Source organism: Anabrus simplex, chromosome 7, assembly GCF_040414725.1.
Source record: "Anabrus simplex isolate iqAnaSimp1 chromosome 7, ASM4041472v1, whole genome shotgun sequence".
NCBI lineage: Eukaryota > Metazoa > Arthropoda > Insecta > Orthoptera > Tettigoniidae > Anabrus > Anabrus simplex.
The window spans coordinates 94,453,723-94,472,222 of record NC_090271.1 but is presented as its reverse complement, the minus strand read 5'-3'; the positions used below and the strand labels follow the sequence as shown (position 1 = coordinate 94,472,222).

Sequence of the window (18,500 nt, the reverse complement as noted above, 5' to 3'; positions counted from 1 at the left end):
CCTATCTGAGTCGGTGCGACGTAAAGCAACTAGAAAAAAAAAAAAAAAAAAGTCACATGGCCGGTGGACTGCTTTAGCAGTTCTGTGTTGTTCACTTTTTCTCTGCTTTGCAATGGTAGACTGTTGGAGAAGTTCGACCTTCACAATATGTAGCGGTTGTCTTGTGAGTCTGTAGTTACTAGTAGTCACCAATGTCAGGAGCAATCAGTTAGAAGGTACGGGTTTGAGTGACCTTCGTGCTTATCATTTGCTGTTCACTTCCAACTATAGATAGCTTCAACGCATTGTGGCACCATATTTCATAATGCACGAGAAACTGTATACCATGGATGAGCACTCTTATCCTTATATCAGGTAGTGACTTTGAAGAAAATGAAAACTGGAAAGATTTAACTCCAAAGCCATTGACCTGAAAGAAGGATGGGAAGCTTGACATGAATGAATATATGTAAAACATACACAAAGATATGTGACTGAAATATATATTTAAAAAAATAGTTAACATGTCGTGTCTTATGGCCAGCCACCCTAGGCATTCTTCCCCAAGGCTGCACATCCACTCTCACTTGACCAGAGTGAAAAGTGTGACGCAAGTGCAATAACAGGTATAATTTGAAAACAATAGTCTCTCACCCATGGGTAACTAATGTAGGTATTGAGCTCAAATTATTATTATTATTATTATTATTATTATTATTATTATTATTATTATTATTATTATTATTATTATTATTATTATTATTATTATTAGCTGTGAAGTGTTACATCATGTTAGTATTTGTATTATTATTACGATACGATCACGTTGTGTGTGAGGTTATGAAACATGTGTTGTACATAGACATTGATATCAGTTCCGTTAATGTAAATACCTGTAAATTAATTTATACTTACCTGTATAATTTGTGATCCATAATTGTGTAACACACTGTAACTTCCAGAATGGTAATATGCATGAGAACAATTGAGAATATTCTATACATTGTATTCTATATATTGGACACTCTGGAATATTCAAGAAGGTAGTTTTTTGTAACGTATCTTTCTGGAAGACTGGCCAGCATATATATAAAGAGACGATCTTGATGGTGAAGGGAGTGACAGTTGTTGGACGAATTGTGGTTTAGAAGTTATTGAAAGAGAGTTATTGTTTAGTAGCATGTGGCTGACATGCGGAGCCAGGCAGTCTCCATGTTGAATTGATCGGTAGTCATCTGTTTTATCTGTGTTTCAAAGTGTAACCTTCGTGCTATTCGGTGTCATTTGTCAACTGTTTAAAGATGGCAGTTTTGTTGATATCCTACAAGTGAAGTGTTCTTGTTTCATGATACAGTGATTAAGGTTATGTGTGTATTAATTTGTGAATATGTAAATAAAAGTATTGTACCAACTGACAGCATCTCGTGTGCGTCTGTGTGGCTACGTTAAGTGATCCAAATTTAAGTTGGAAACTTTAATTTATAGTACTTCTTCTCATTGAGAATACCGGGTGAATTGGCCATGTGGTTAGGAGCATGCAGCTGTGAACATGCATCCGGGAGATAGTGGGTTCGAACCCACTGTCGTCAGCCCTGAAGATGGTTTTCCATGGTTTCTCATTTTCATACCAGGCAAACGCTGGGGCTGTACCTTGATCAAGGCCATGGCTGCTTACTTCCCATTCCTAGCCCTTTCCTATCCCATCGTTGCCAAAAGACCTATCAAATCAAAAAGTTTAGGTTATACAACAACAACAACAACAAAATAAACAGTGTTTCTCCATAGTGTGGCATTAGGCTTGTCAGTTGGAATACTGCGCCTCTGTCAGACACTGGCCAGCTAGTACACTGTTGTGCCACCACTGCAAGCCATGCTGTGATATCTCCCCTAGTATACTGTATCATAACTGCATTGGACTTATCACAGGATTGATTACATATGTCACAATGGTGTGACTAGCCATCCAGCGACTTAGAGACGTGCGATAATCCAGCTGATGAGTCCAATGTTAAGAATGTTACAGGTGGTGGTGGTGATTTTTTTTTTTAAAAAAGGAAGTGCAAATGGATAACTATTTTCTCTTTTCATTATCCTTGGCCATGTTTAGTAGAAATTTGTAAATTTGATGTGAAAGTTTGTTAGGGTTCATTCATTCCAAATGCCCTGCAAATTGGATTTGTCGCATTCGAATTGCATCTATAATTTTGGAAGTGTGCTTGTATATTTCACTATTAGGTTTAGGGTAATGAGTTCCGTTTATGATTCTTGGTCCTAAGATTTTTCTCTTGTTTTTTTTTTATTCTTTAATTTCTAATTGTTCCTTTAATCCCTTTTTTGTACGTTGAGAGTTTCTCCAATGTAGAGTGCTTCTGGTCTAACTACTGTATTGTAATGTCATATCTTATTGTTCCATGAAAGACACTGTTTATTGTAAATGGTTCTTGTTAGTTGGAAAGCGGTTTCCATCTTTTGAATTCCTGATGTTATGGATTTCCTGATGTTATGGATTTCCTTTCATTACAATTTTCTGTAATCCATTCACCTAGGTATTTAAATTCATTCTCCATTGAGGTTTTGTTAGCGCCATTGATAAGTTCTTGTGGTGCATTTTTTATGTCAGTCTTATATTTATTTTTTTCATATGATATTTCAAGTCTGATTTTTTCTGCTTGTTCTTGTATAATATCAAGTTGTTTTTGTGCATCTGGTGTGTTTTTGGCTATAAGTGCCATGTCATCAAAACAAACAAACAGACAGACAAATTGATATCTTCTTTTATATGACATCAAGACATAAATCCAAAAGGTTCATCATGCCTGATATTTTGCATTAACAACTATATTGAAAAACCTGCAGCCTGTTTTCCAATCTTTGACTGGGTCAGGGATGTAATGAATGAAACAGATATAGGCTCTTAGTACAATGGGGTCGCACTCCAAAGGTGATTATTAATGACTGATAAATGCTTAAGAACTATATTATTAGGTCTTATTTCTAGAAGAAATGGATTTGAAAGAACTGAGATTGATGATGGGAGCCAATCTACAGTATTCATCCAAGTTATGGATTCACTTTTCCCCCTACTGTGTACAAAACTCTGTGGTGCACACTTTATGTGAGGAAAAATCTGTAATGAAACAATGCGACATATTAACACATACATCATCTTGAAAGTAAAATAATCATTGTCAACAATAGGTATTTAGCAAACTATTAGCGACAATAAATGATGTATTGATAGTCTTGATACAAATGAGTCTAACTTCTGTAACAGAACACGGATTGTGCAAAGCATATTTTAATTTAAAATTGGAAATGAAGTTCAACAGTAATTATTGGTAAAACAAAATATTACCAACATTTGTTTGCATCTATTATGGTAAAACTTGCTGTGCACCTTCAATATTTCAGTTTATTTCCATCTGTTGGAAAATCACAGTTCATCAACACAATTGACTACTGCAGGTGTTTCAGCAACACTGGGTTATTAGCTACCGAGTGTGTTTTGTGGATGTTAGAGGACCAATCACAACTAGGGTTTTCATGCATTGTTGTTAAAAAATTTGGATTTCAACATGACTACTCTACCCTTCATTTCTAATCATTACCAGCAATTAGTACTGTACATACACTCTAAAAGTACTTCACACTGTCATTCCTTGTACACACATCCTGTGAAAATAATTTCTATCCTTCATGAAAAATTGTACAGTCATTTAGCAGCCATCAATCTTTATTTACTAGTTTTAATATATACTACAATCCATCCAATTTTAAGATTTTAAATATTAATAAAACAATTTAAAAAATGAAATGCATCCATCTAGCAGGGAACATTTTGTTTTAAATTTTGAGGGAAAAATTTGGCCACGTCCATATGGTGCGATTGGCATTAATTACACAAATAAATATGGTACGTAGAGTTTTTTTGTGTTCTTTCCAGTTTTTAGGTCTGTCATTCCCTTCTTTGTATTCCTCACTCTACTTACACTGACCTGTCAGTGGCAAGAGAAAGGAACAAACAAGTGACAAATCAAGTAATTTTTAGCAGTAGCGGCTGGATCTAAAGGGCAGAGGGCATGTGCCCCTCCACTTAATTAACTATTACTGTATGGTTTTAAAAGTACTGACGTTTTGAATGATGATGTATTCAGTTTTAGTACTAGGCACAGCATGAAGCTAGTGGGGCAATGTTTTCATCTGACGTGTAGTTCGCTTCCTCTGGCTTGCTGGCTAGTCAAGCTGAGCCTCTGCCCTCTCTGCGGACTCCTTCTTCGGTAAGTTTGGTTCGTGCCTGCGTAGAACCTACTATTTCTTAACATGCACAAAATGGGAGATATGAGTATTGGCGAAGCCAGCCCTTGCGACCGAAATACATGAAGACATATCGCTCTGAGTCTGACATCGGTTTCAAATGCAAGTGTTGTAAATCTGTCATCTGAGGAGCCTGTTATACTTTAGTCAGTATCCTATTGCATAATACAGAGTTTCCATAAAAGAATTCCGGGGTTTTAAAAATTCATATCTAAATAACTGTAGAAGATGGCAAAATGTAGTTAATTTCTCTGAAACAAGTAGCTCATCAAGTTTTACTCATACCAATTGGGAATGTTTTCATCAACAGTTGGCAGCGCTGTGGAGCGTTGACCTTGAAACAACGTAGCGCAGTCAGTGCTGTCTGGATTGCCGCGCTATGGCGCCGCCACAACAAAAGGCTCAATGTGTTCTTTGGCTAATAGAAACTCATTCTGTTGTTACGGTACAAAGAAACTTTCGACGTAATTATGGTGTTGTCCCGCCTACAGATGAAACCATTCGCCAATGGTTAAGTGTTTCAAAACAAACAGGAAGTGTTTTAAAACAAAAGTCGCCGGGTAGGCTGCGTGTGTCACAAGAGAATGTGGACAGAATCCGAGCTTCATGCCTTCAAAGCCCTAAGAAATCATTGACAAGACGCAGTCTGGAGTTGGGGTTACCAAGATTAACAGTTCATAAGGTAGTTCATAAAAGACTTCTTTTAACTGCTTACAAACTTCAACTGTTACACCACATTAAACTGACAGACAAGATTAAGAGATTTGACTTTTCTGTTTCTATGCTAAACAAAATCGATGAAAATAACGATTTTTTTTAAAATGTTATTTTTAGTGATGAAGCGAATTTTCATGTGAACGGGTCTGTAAACAGACATAATTGCAGAATTTGGGGATCAGAGCTGCCCCATGAGTTCGTAGAGTATGAATGTGACACGCCAAAAGTGAATGTTTGGTGTGGTCTTATGCATGATAGAGTAATAGGTCCCTTTACTTTTGTTGAATGAAATATCAATGGTGATGTCTATTGTGACATGTTAGAGGAATATGTTTTTCCTCAGTTAGATGACATTGAGGCGGAGAAGGGTTTAGTCTACTTCCAACAAGATGGGACACCGCCACACTTCAGTTTGCGTGTGCGTGAGGCACTTGACGCTTGACTCGGCAATAGATGGATTGGAAGGGAAGGACCTATTCCATGGCCTCCAAAGAGCCCTGATATGACTCCGTTGGACTTTTTCTTCTGGGGGCATATCATGAATCTTGTGAATGCGGAGAAAATTTGTGATGTTGGCCATCTCAGGGAACGAATAATCAATTGTGTGCCAACCGTCCCCCCAGACATGCTGGCCAGGACATGGAAAGAGGTGGAATACCGTTACGATGTGTGCCGTGTCACTAAAAGGGCTCATATTGAACTTTATTAAATTGTTAAAAAAACTTGAAAATGCAACATTTCCAACCATGTATTAAACATTAATATAAGTTTTTTACTTCATTACAATATTTTGCCTCAAAACCCCGGAGTTCTTTTATGGAAACCCTGTATTTAGTGTGGTGTAGTTACAATTACGTCAAATCTCAATATCTCAAACCTCCATTACTCGAATTTTTAGTATCTCAAAGCAACTTCAATTTCCTGCCCGTTAGTCCTGTTCTTCACCTATATTTATGTCTCTATTACCCAAAATTCCATTACACGAATTTTTCAATTTCTCAAAGCAAAACTTTCCGGCCTAGAAGAAGAAAATATTCTGTCATTAGAATTTTATTTTACATTAACTGTGCATTACAGCATTTAGTGTACAGTACATCTTACATAGCGGCTTACCTGACCACCCCTGGTTTGTTGACTATAGGCAGTTGGAGCTGCTTGAGCCCTCTTGTGTACCGTCAGCAGACCAGATGTCGCTGAACTTTGATTGTAAATGATAGTGTTTTCACAGCGGTAACTGCTTTGGAAACTATGCGAAAGAAAGCAAGCTTAAGAGTAAAAAACATAAGGTGTTAACGGAGGTTTCATGTTCCTTTATTGTATGTATTCTGTTTTCAACGAGTTGCTATAACAAGGTGTTGTACTGTAATTAAAATGATAAAGTACCTCGAGTTTGTTTTTATGTGGTTAAATAACAATAGAGATATGATTTGATTATGTATTATACATGCTCAAAAAGGGGAATTCTCCATATCTTGAAATTTCAGTAACTCTATATAAAATTTATCTCCCTAGGTGATTCAAGATATCGAGGTTCGACTGTAACTCTGTCGTATGCAGTGTGCAGATATATATATATATGCAGTAGTACTCCAATGAAGAGGCACTTAAGGAATACCACAAATGTACTCGTAGGTATGATTACCCTGTAGGCGATGTATGGAAAATTAGTAGTTCTGAATTCTGTGAGTAATATTCTAAACAAACTATTTTTGCAACTGTCCCTAACTGAAAAGACAGGAATAAAAACACTTGGTTGACCAGCACCTCATTTAATATTAGAACAATGAAAACCTGTTCCCAGCCCTGTTGACAGAGTCACGGCGGTATAACCGTTACAACCATTATGGAGGAAATGCTGTGATTTCAGCTAGTCCATTAGCTGAGAGGTGGCAGCCCCACCAATGGTCTTACTTCCTTCAGGCTAGCAACCCGTCGGAAGGACATTTGACTGCCTTCAAGTCTTGCAAAAAGTAAAATGCAAGACTGTAACGGGCCACATGGCCCAATACTTGGAAGGAAAATGATGATGATGATGACAAATGGGGCAATATATAGAACACAAATATTGGCGCAGAGACCAGCAAGAGGTGTATGCAGAACATGAATGCTTGTGTAGTTGTGAGTCAAATAATGCGTTTTTCTGTTTTCATGCATGTTGTTTGGACTTGACTTGGATGAATTAGAAGTTGAATCAGAGATAAGGCTTTTGCAGATGATGTTATTCTGTATAGAGTAATAAGTAAGTTACAAGATTGTGAGCAACTGCAAAATGAACTTGATAATGTTGTGAGATGGAGAGCAGGCAATGGTATGATGAAAAAACGGGGTTAAAAGTCAGGTTGTGAATTTCACAAATAGGAAAAGTCCTCTCAGTTTTAATTAGTGTGTTGCTGGGGTGATAGTATCTCATGGGGAACTCTGTAAGTACCTAGGTTTTAATATAAGGAATGATCTTCATTGGGGTAATCATATTAACAAAGTTTTTAAGGAAGGTTACAGATCTCTTCACATGGTTATGAGAGTATTTAGGAATTGTGATAAGGATGTAAAGCAATGGTTCCCAAACTTTTGTGGCCCATCTCCCCTTTCTGGAGGTTGACTAACACCTATCGCCCCCTTTTCATTTTCATTGTATGCCTAATTTTAATTTGAAGTGTAAATAATACAGCATTTTTGTTATTTTAAACAATTTTAGTACCGTATATAAAAACAACCAAAGCAGTTTTATCCGATCACTCTTAAATAAAAGAGAAAAAAGTAAAATGTACATTTTTACAGATTTTTAAAGAACAAAGAAGTGAAATTAACTAACATCATTGACATACATTTAAAAAACAGTAGTACTTGTTTTCATTTTTCAATTGGAATCTGGAAAAATTAAGATAGGCTGGTTGACAGTTAAAATTTGAAAAAATAAATGAAAACTTACGAACTTTGTTGCTTTTTTTCTTCTTTTTACCTTTTCAATGGCTGTCTTGTGCTTGGTGGATTTCAGTTAAAGCTTGAATATCCGGATTCATGTTTGTCAACTTCAGGTGCAAGTCTCCTTTGAGGCAAATGTCCGACTTATTTATTTTGTGAGGAGCTCGACAACAGAACTAAATCCTTTTTCAACTAAATATATTGACAGGAATGAGATGAGAAGTGGCTCAGTTTTTCTCCACAGTTGTGGATAAGTGTCCATAAGCTTCACCCAGACTAACTCGTAACTGCTCTGCTAGAAAATGATTTTCGTCTCGCATTCATACTTCAGATCTAGAAACTCATTTGCAAAGAGTAATCAAGCTTATCCACAGCTTCAAACGAGAATGGATCTAGAATCCAATCTGGAATTTGTAACTTGTTCAAATCTTCAAATCTTGATTCCTTGTCAGTTTTTAACTGGTCAAGGTGATCAGTCAAAATTAGAATTTTATCTTCTGGGAGTTCAGGAGACTCGTTATCTGACACTGAACACTTTTTAAGGGTTGGAAATTGAATCAGCTCTTTACGCCCAATATTTACCTTGTGATTATCAAACTTGGTGATGAATGATGCAATAATTCTTTTGGCGTTGATAAGGTTCATCTTGTTTCCTTGAAGCCTTATATTGACTTCGTTCATTTTTTCGAAAATATCTATCTGTAAGGTAGGCAAGTTCCAACTTGCGTTGCTTCAAATTCTCGCTTAACACAGGATCATACGTGTCGAGAAACTCGGCAACGATGTCAAATAATTCGAAGAAACGGCACAAACAGTTTCCTTTGGAAAGCCACCTCACGGCCATATGTAGAAGCAAGCGTTCGAATTCCTCATCATTTTCATGGCAAAAGTCCAACTCGTTGGCTGAACGGTCAGCGTACTGGCCTTCGGTTCAGAGGGTCCTGAGTTCGATTCCCGGCCGGGTCGGGAATTTTAACCTTAATTGGTTAATTCCAATGGCACGGGGGCTGGGTGTATGTGTTGTCTTCATTATCATTTCATCCTCATCACGACGCGCAGGTCGCCTACGGGCGAGCCGAACCCGTCCTGGGATATCCCGGCACTAAAAGCCATACAACATTTCATTTCATGACAAAGTTTTTGGAACAAACGGTCATTGAGGGAATTAGCTTTGATATTGTTGACACCAGTTATAACCAGTTGAAGAGTTTCATGCAGGAGATCACTCAATATTTTGCAACTAAGTGTTGACAATGAATGACACAGTGAATAGTGATGACCTCTGGCACTTCTTTCTTAAGGTGGGCTAGAAACCCAGCATGACGACCTGACATGGCAGGAGCAACGTCTGTTGCGCAAGTGCTCACGTTTGTTAGGGGAATCTCTTTTTCCTCAAAATAATCTTAAACCACTTTAAAAATCGACGGTCCCTTCATATCAGTGATCAAAGTTCTAGCAAACAACATTTCCTCCGTAATTTCCTCACATATGCTAATAAAATTGCTTTGTTATCATTCACAGTTGATTCATCAATCTGCAATACAAATTTACTTTTTCTTCAACAAATTGGTGAGTTTGGATTCAACGTCTGTGGCCATTTCGTCAATTTGCCTGGAAACAGTATTGTCGCTCAAAGGAACCCATTGACTTATCTTATTACTAGGGTCTTCGCCTAGCATGATTTCAACAATTTGTTTGGTAGCCAGTAAAATAAGAGTTTCACCAATTGTGCGAGGTTTACCACATTTAGCAATCAATAAAGACACCTTGTAAGAAGCTAGAAGACCCTTGTCGAGATCAGTTGCTCGTTTTTTAAATAATTCATTCACATTAGGCTGTTTTTCAGCTTTAGCTTTGAGGTGTTGAAAATAACTAAGTTCTTTACTCACTTTATCACTGTGTACTCTTGATAAATGAGCATTCATTCGCAAAGGCTTCATGGCTTCGTTACTATTAAATGTTTTATCGCACAAAAAACAATGTGGATAATGCACATTTTGCGGTGATGCGATAAAACTGAATTTTAAATACTCACCTGAGTATATTTGGTGACACTTCTTTTTTGAATCCATTGTGCATGAACTTCTACACTTCAAAACAAACACACAAAAACAGAAAAGACACGCACAAAAACTGATGGTTAGGCACAGAAAGGCTAGTTAAGACTGAAGACGAATGCAGGTCAATGGCAAGAAGTGTTGAGATGACAGGAGGGGGAGAGGGAGGGGGTTGAGTCACCAGTCGGCTGTGCTGAACAACAACAGCTGGGGACTGTGGAGAGATATGAGTGCAGTGAACTCGCCGGCTGAGAATAACCAGTGACTCGTGCTACCCGACAACTTCTACTGTACAGTACTATTTTAATTTTCACCCCTTTGAATACTCTTCGCCCCCAAATCGCCCCCCGCTTATTTACTGCCCCCCTGATAACCCAAATCGCCCACTTGGGGGCGATTACCCCCCAGATTGGGAACCACTGATATAAAGGATAGGACATATAAGTCTATGCTAAGATCCCACTTAGAGTATAGTTCCAGTGTATGGGACCCGTATCAATACTACTTGATACAAGAACTTGCAAAGACCCAAAGGAAAGCAGCATGATTTGTTCCAGGTGATTTCTGACAAAGGAGTAATGTTATGAAAATGTTTCAAACTTTGGGCTGGGAAGACTTGAGAGTTAGGAGACAAGATGCTCGACTATGTGGTATGTTTACAAGTAATCAGTTTCATGGTCTGTATCAAAGTTCTTATGTGGCATGTTTTGAGCTGCCAGTGGAGGATTGTGAGTGACTGCAGGGGGATCTAGACATTATTATTATTAGGTGGGCAGCAGACAATGGTATGATGGTAAATTATTGTAATTATTGTGTTTGTCAAAGATTGTGGATTCGAATCCCACTGGTATCAGGTTGACTAATTTTATTCTGTTTAAAGATATTACCATTGTTAACATATTAACTTTGTTGTCAGATGGTACACTAAGACCGTGTAAACTTGAGCTGCTGTAGACATGTAGGAAAGATCATGATATGATAAAGACGGAATTCAAGAGGATTTAAGAAAGTTAGCGAAACAATTGATAGGGATTATGCCACCTGGGCAACAGCCCTAAATGCAGATTATTGATGATTGATTGTTGATTGATTCATTAGCTGGGCTGAGTGGCTCAGACAGTTGAGGCGCTGGCCTTCTGACCCCAACTTGGCAGGTTCGGCCCTGGCTCAGTCCGGTGGTATTTGAAGGTGCTCAAATACGTCAGCCTCATGTCGGTAGATTTACTGGCAAGTAAAAGAACTCATGCGGGATTAAATTCCGGCACCTCGGCGTCTCTGAAAACCATCAAAGAAGTTAGTGGGATGTAAAACAAATAACATAAAAAAATTATTATTGATTGATTCATGAGATTTGAACTGTGTCCATATGACAAAGTCAGTGATCTGCAAATTATTATATTCAATGTCTATATAATCATAAAGCCATGCCGACCATATGTAGGTATGATTTAATGCCATTTAGGTTGCCTGTATGTCAATTTTAATGTTCTGTTTTGTTATCCCAGATGTCTGAGGCAATGAAGTGATTATCTAGGTACAAGTAGTAAAGGACTAGGAACACAAAACAAACACAAACAAACAAGACATGCAGTATACGACTTGATTTGTGATTTGTTTGTTCATTTGCATTCTACTTATATTGACACATTGGGTTAAAGCATACATTAAAGCATAAAAATATAAGGACAACCCCACATCATCATACATTGCTGTTTTCTCATACAGCAGATAGGCACTTTCCTCATCAGTAGCAGTTCTTCTACATAAGTTTCTTTTAAGCGCATTATAAGCTTGAAAGGCATATGTGTCTTGCACCTTTCTGACATTTAACACAGAATGCTACTCCAGTAGTTAGTGCTGATACATTTAAATATGTAGATTGTCAGACTCAAAAATTGTTTTTTTAAATATTCTGTACATTTCCTCCTGTATTATAAACTGAGTGATTCCCTCTGCAATTTCTTGTGTTTTAGCTTGACAACACAGCTGTTGAGAATAATATCAACATTATTTTTGCTGTAACTTCAACCTGGAAGGATGACTATTTAACTCTCAGCAGACGTATCACAGGCTCAAGTTTTGGAGTGCTGAGTGATGGCTTTCAAAATATTGTTGAACAAGTGCATGCACAGTCTGAAGTGAGTTATTTTTATTCATAATTTTTTTAAATGATTATACTGTTACAATTAAAGCTCCATTTGTTTCATTATTGTAATTTATTTCAGGATGGCCTAATAAATGCACACACACATATTTAAACTCAAAGAATTCTAACCTAACCAGTTATGAATGGCCACACTTACTAATTACCAGTCTATTTACAAATCTCTGTACATTTTGGCGCAACAAGGGTCCAGCCCATTCCTTTGGGACACTAATCCTTACTTTCACTTTCCTCCAAGTCCAGGAACCTCCTACAGCCACTGTGTGTAGACAGCTGGATTTGAACACAGTGCCCCTGGCTATACAACACACAACGACTGTTCGTCGGTTTGACTCCAATGATAGGCCAGTACTTCGCACAGTCCCATGCAGTGAACAATTGAACAGCTCAACAGTATTCAACTGCAGGACAATACTCACAACAGCGAACATTAACGCAGGTCCATTTATCCTCGCACTCACGATAGTATGTTTCCTCACTGGCTCAAGGCGATTCTCAGTCCACAAAATTACATGAACGCACAGCACAGCATACCGTTCTGTCGCCTCCAGTTACACACTCACTGGTCTCTCCGACACTACAACAAGCTCCTTTGTTCAGACCTCGGTGGGACACTGGCAACAGCCAACACCTCTGTCGCCCTCAGCCTAGCCACCAAATCCCAACTCACTGAGTCTCACACTGACTCCCCCATGGACTCCAACTCTGACTGACTGTCTGTGGCTACGCTCCCTTTTTATAGCTCGCGTGATTTGATCTAGCAATTTCACGATGTCACTACAGGCAGAACATTCCCGTTGAATCTCCAAGGAACTCACAGGTAAGCCAGCTGCTGAGAACAATACACGGAAAGGCTGGTCCCACCTCACAAACTGGCTGGGAGCTTCCAGGTCGTCTGAGTCACCAGCCCCTTCCTGGAAGTACCCGAAAGGAGCTACCACGGGGCTGACACGTAACAATATAAATATTGGAGGTGTGCAGAATTGCATGTATCTAGGAAGTGTGAGTCACAAGAAGGAAAAATAAAGATTGTAGAAATTGCACAGGCTTTAGGATTTTACTTAAGTGTTAGACACCTGTCATGGACGTGAGGGATGAAAATATTAAAGTACTTAGTCTGAATTTTGCAGCAAGCAATGGACAATGACTGGGCTCTATTGAATGCTTGATGCTCTGTAGAGTGCATTCTTAATACTGAATAAAAAAATGTGCAGTACAAAAAATTCCTGAACTTTACTACTGCAGCATATAGGAAATAAAATTTTATAGTACTTTCTAGCAACAGTACTGAGCAGCAAGTTGACTGCATGTTACTGGTGAGGTAGCTGTAAGTTTGCATTCACAAGATATGAATTCAAACCCTATCATCAGCAGCCCTTGAGATGATTTTCCATGATTTACCATTTTAAGACCAGGCAAATGTTGGGGCTGTTAAGGCCACAGCCAATTTTTTCCTGGTCTAGCCCTTTTGTCTCATTGCCAAAAACTTATCTGTGTTGGAAATTGCATTCCTTTCACAAGGGATGACAAAGAACATTTTCAGGGCTAGAAAACATGTGATCGTACTAAGCAGTAATAGCAAAAATTTGTGATGTAATAAGTGAGGTATTATCGATTTAATACAATAAGAATCAGGACTTAGAATTTACGAAATGTTAAGTGAGAAAATGTGTTAATGAGGAATGTACTAATGAGGTTTCACTGTACATAATAAAATTGAAGGAATATGCACCATTGGGTCTGTTCTTATCCTATGTTTTTTTTTTTTTTTTTTTTTTTTTTTTTTTTTTTTTTTTTTTTTTTTTTTTTTTTTTTGTTGCTAACAGAGGAAAGGCTTGATTAGACAGGAGCTCTCGTAGAAAGAAGTTACTCTAAATATATGTTGTATCGTGCCTTACTGTCTAATGTATCTCTGTCTTCTGCCCAAAATGTAACTAAACTTTTAAAAGCAAAACCGTACAAACTCGCTGCTCTCCAAAATTTAAGAGACCTGACAATCAATCGCTATTGATCTGCATTTCTTTTTTTTTTTTTTGCTAGGGGCTTTACGTCGCGCCGACACAGATAGGTCTTATGGCGACGATGGGATAGGAAAGGCCTAGGAGTTAGAAGGAAGCGGCCGTGGCCTTAATTAAGGTACAGCCCCAGCATTTGCCTGGTGTGAAAATGGGAAACCACGGAAAACCATTTTCAGGGCTGCCGATAGTGGGATTCGAACCTACTATCTCCCGGATGCAAGCTCACAGCCGCACGCCTCTACGTGCACGGCCAACTCGCCCGGTGATCTGCATTTAGGGCAGTTGTTCAGTTGGCAAATTCCCTACCTGTTGTTTTCCTAGCCTTTTCTTAAATGATTGCAAAGAAATTGGAAATTTATTGAACATCTCCCTTGGTAAGTTATTCCAATCCCTAACTACCCTTCCTATAAATGAATATTTGCCCCAATTTGTCCTCTTGAATTCCAACTTTATCTTCATATTGTGATCTTTCCTACTTTTAAAGACACCACTCAAACTTATTCGTCTACTGACGTCCTCCCAAGCCATCTCTCCACTGACAGCTCAGAACATACCACTTAGTCGAACAGCTCGTCTCCTTTCTTCCAAGTCTTCCCAACGCAAACTTTGCAACATTTTTGTAACACTACTCTTTTGTCGGAAATCGCCCAGAACAAATCGAGCTGCTTTTCTTTGGATTTTTTTCCAGTTCCTGAAATCAAGTAATCCTGGTGAAGGTCGCATACACTGGAATCATACTCTAGTTGGGGGTCTCACCAGAGACAAATATGCTCTCTCCTTTACATTCTTACTACAACCCCTCAATACCCTCATAACCATGTGCAGAGAGCTGTACCCTTTATTTACAATCATATTTATGTGATTACCCCAATGAAGATTTTTCCTTATATTAATACCTAGGTATTTACAATGATCCCCAAAGGGAACTTTCACCCCCATCAACACAGTAATTAAAACTGAGAGGACTTTTCCTATTTGTGAAACTCACAACCTGACTTTTATCCCCATTTATCACCATACCATTGCCTACTGTCGATCTCACAACATTATCGAGGTCATTTTGCAGTTGCTTACAGTCTTGTAACTTATTTATTACTCTATACAGAATAACATCACCTGCAAAAAGCCTATCTCTGATTCCACTTCTTTACACATATCATTGATATATATAAGAAAACATAAAGGTCCAATAATACTGCCTTGAGGAATTCCCCTCTTAATTATTACAGGGACAGATAAAGCTTCACCTACTCTAATTCTCTGAGTTCTCTTTTTTAGAAACAGAGCCACCCATTCAGTCACTCTTTTGTCTAGTCCAATTGCACTCATTTTTGCCAGTAGTCTCCCATGATCTACCCTATCAAATGCCTTAGACAGGTCAATTGCAATACCGTCTAATTGACCTCCTGAATCCAAGATATCTGCTATATCTTGCTGGAATCCTACAAGTTGGGCTTCAGTGGAATAACCTTTCCTAAACGCAAACTGCCTTCTTCTATCAAACCAGTTATTAATTTTGCAAACATGTTTTATATAATCAGAAAGAATGCCTTCCCAAAGCTTACATGCAATGCATGTCAAACTGACTGGCGTGTAATTTTCAGCTTTATGTCTATCACCCTTTCCTTTATACACAGGGGCTACTATAACAACTCTCCATTCATTTGGTAAAGTTCCTTCATGCAAACAATAATCAAATAAGTACTTTCCCAACTCGTTGTCTTTAGTATATCCCCCGAAACCTTATCAATTCCAGCTGCTTTTCTAGTTTTCAACTTTTATATCTTACATTGCAGTCATAGGTAAATTTTAATACTTCTTTAGTATTAGTCACCTCCTCTATCTGGACATTATCCTTCTAACCAACAATCTTTACATACTGCAGACTGAATACTTCTGCCTTTTGAAGATCCTCGCATACACACTCCCCTTGTTCATTAATGATTCCTGGAATGTCCTCCTTGGAACCTGTTTCTGCCTTAAAGTACCTATACATACCCTTCCATTTTTGACTAAAATTTGTATGGCCGCCAATTATGCTTGCCATCATGTTATCCTTAGCTGACTTCTTTGCTAGATTCATTTTCCTAGTAAGTTCCTTCAATTTCTCCTTACTTCCACAGCTATTTCTAACTCTATTTCTTTCCAACCTGCTCTTAGTGTCATTACTTCTCTGTTATAATATAGTGGATCTTTACCATTCCTTACCACCTTTAAAGGTACAAACCTATTTTCACATTCCTCAACAATTGCTTTAAACCCATCCCAGAGTCTGTTTACATTTTTATTTACCGTTTTCCACCGATCATAGTTACTTATTAAAAACTCCCTCATGACAGTGGTGTAAGGATTCAGTTTTGTAACTGGTTATTACAACCATTCCACATATCTGTTTAGGAGGTGCTAGACATGTTTAAGAGTTGAGGGACATCATTTTGATCATCTCCTGTAATGCCAGGCAAGATGAGTGTCTCTTAGTTTCACAAGAAATAGCTTTCTGTGACTATTATTTGACACTGAGAGTTGCTCAGGTATGGCCACACATTTTACCAGCCAGTGGTGGTCAAGTGTCGATGGGGCAACTTACCATTATGTGGTGTTGCTGTAAAAATATAAAATAAAGATGCTCTTCTTCTTCATTTTGCCTCATGACTGAGGCGTCGTGACTATCATAAAATTCAGCTATCTAGCCAATGAACCATACTCCACCATTCTTCCCTATCTAAAGCTTTCAATGTGGTTACTCTGAGAGAACTCTGTAGGGGGCTGTTCACCATGTCAATCCATCATGTTGGTACTTGTCCTCGTTGTCTGGTTCCCTGGACTTTGCCCTCAACAATCAACTTTTGAAGACTACCATCTTTTTTTTGCTAGGGGCTTTACGTCGCACCGACACAGATAGGTCTTATGGCGACGATGGGATAGGAAAGGCCTAGGAGTTGGAAGGAAGTGGCCGTGGCCTTAATTAAGGTACAGCCCCAGCATTTGCCTGGTGTGAAAATGGGAAACCACGGAAAACCATTTTCAGGGCTGCCGATAGTGGGATTCAAACCTACTATCTCCCGGATGCAAGCTCACAGCCGCACGCCTCTACGCGCACGGCCATCTCGCCCGGTGACTACCATCTTGACGCATTATATGTCCAAAGTAGTGTACGATCCGCTGGGACACCTTACACGATAGACAAACTTTTATCTGAAGTTGGTTCAGGATTGATGTGTTCGTGCCATGAGCTGTCCAAGGAATCCTCAACATTTTCCTCCAGCACCATATTTCAAAGCTTCCTATCCGTTCACGATCACGTTTTGAGGATGGTCCACGTCTCTGCGCCATACAAAATGTTCTACAAACAGCAAAATTATATTAAAATTACTAATTCAATGGCCAATCTTTTTATACACAAATTGCTATGTCTCAACCTTAATCTCCATATTAATGAAGATGTACTTTGTAAAATCATTCTAAACTAAATTTCTTTAAAAGCAATTTTTTTCACATCAGATGCTATGGGTAGCTCTCCATATACTCACTCATCACTCAATGAAGTTGCTTGTTCATAGGCCATTGGCCAAGAATGATGCAAGATATAGAGGAAACATACATACATACATACATACATACATACATACACACACACACACACACACACACATACATAATCATTATAGACTGTTATGCCTTTCAGCGTTCAGTCTGCAAGCCTGTGAGAATTTACTAAACGTTGCCACAATCCTCGATTTGCAACTAGTGTTGTGGCCTCATTTAGTTCTATACCTTTTATCTTTAAATTGTTAGAAACCGAGTCTAACCATCGTCGTCTTAGTCTCCCTCTACTTCTCTTACTCTCCATAGCAGAGTCCATTATTCTCCTACGTAACCTATCCTCCTCCATTCGCCTTACATGACCCCACCACCGAAGCCGGTTTATGCGTACAGCATTATCCATCGAGTTCATTCCTAAATTAGCCTTTATCTCCTCATTCCGAGTACCCTCCTGCCATTGTTCCCACCTGTTTGTACCAGCAATTATTCTCGCTACTTTCATGTCTGTTACTTCTAACTTATGAATAAGATATCCTGAGTCCACCCAGCTTTTGCTCCCGTAAAGCAAAGTTGGTCTGAAAACAGACCGATGTAAAGATAGTTTCGTCTGGGAGCTGACTTCCTTCTTACAGAATACTGCTGATCGCAACTGCGAGCTTACTATATTACCATCCTGGGAGAACACACAACCTAAATACTTGAAATTATTGACCTGTTCTAACTTTGTATCACCAATCTGACATTCAATTCTGTTGAATTTCTTACCTACTGCAGGCTTTCGGCACA

General features: G+C 38.5%; 1 protein-coding gene across 2 annotated transcripts in view; it reads left to right on the top strand.

Annotated features, from left to right (window-relative positions):
• Positions 1 to 18,500, top strand: part of LOC136877290 (integrin beta-PS) — a 151,514-nt gene that overhangs the window by 72,580 nt on the left and 60,434 nt on the right. For both annotated transcript variants that reach the window (XM_067151217.2, XM_067151218.2), the window contains exon 7: positions 11,963 to 12,127. In XM_067151217.2, coding sequence (XP_067007318.2) covers positions 11,963 to 12,127 — 165 coding nt within the window. The remainder of the gene's footprint in view (positions 1 to 11,962; positions 12,128 to 18,500) is intronic.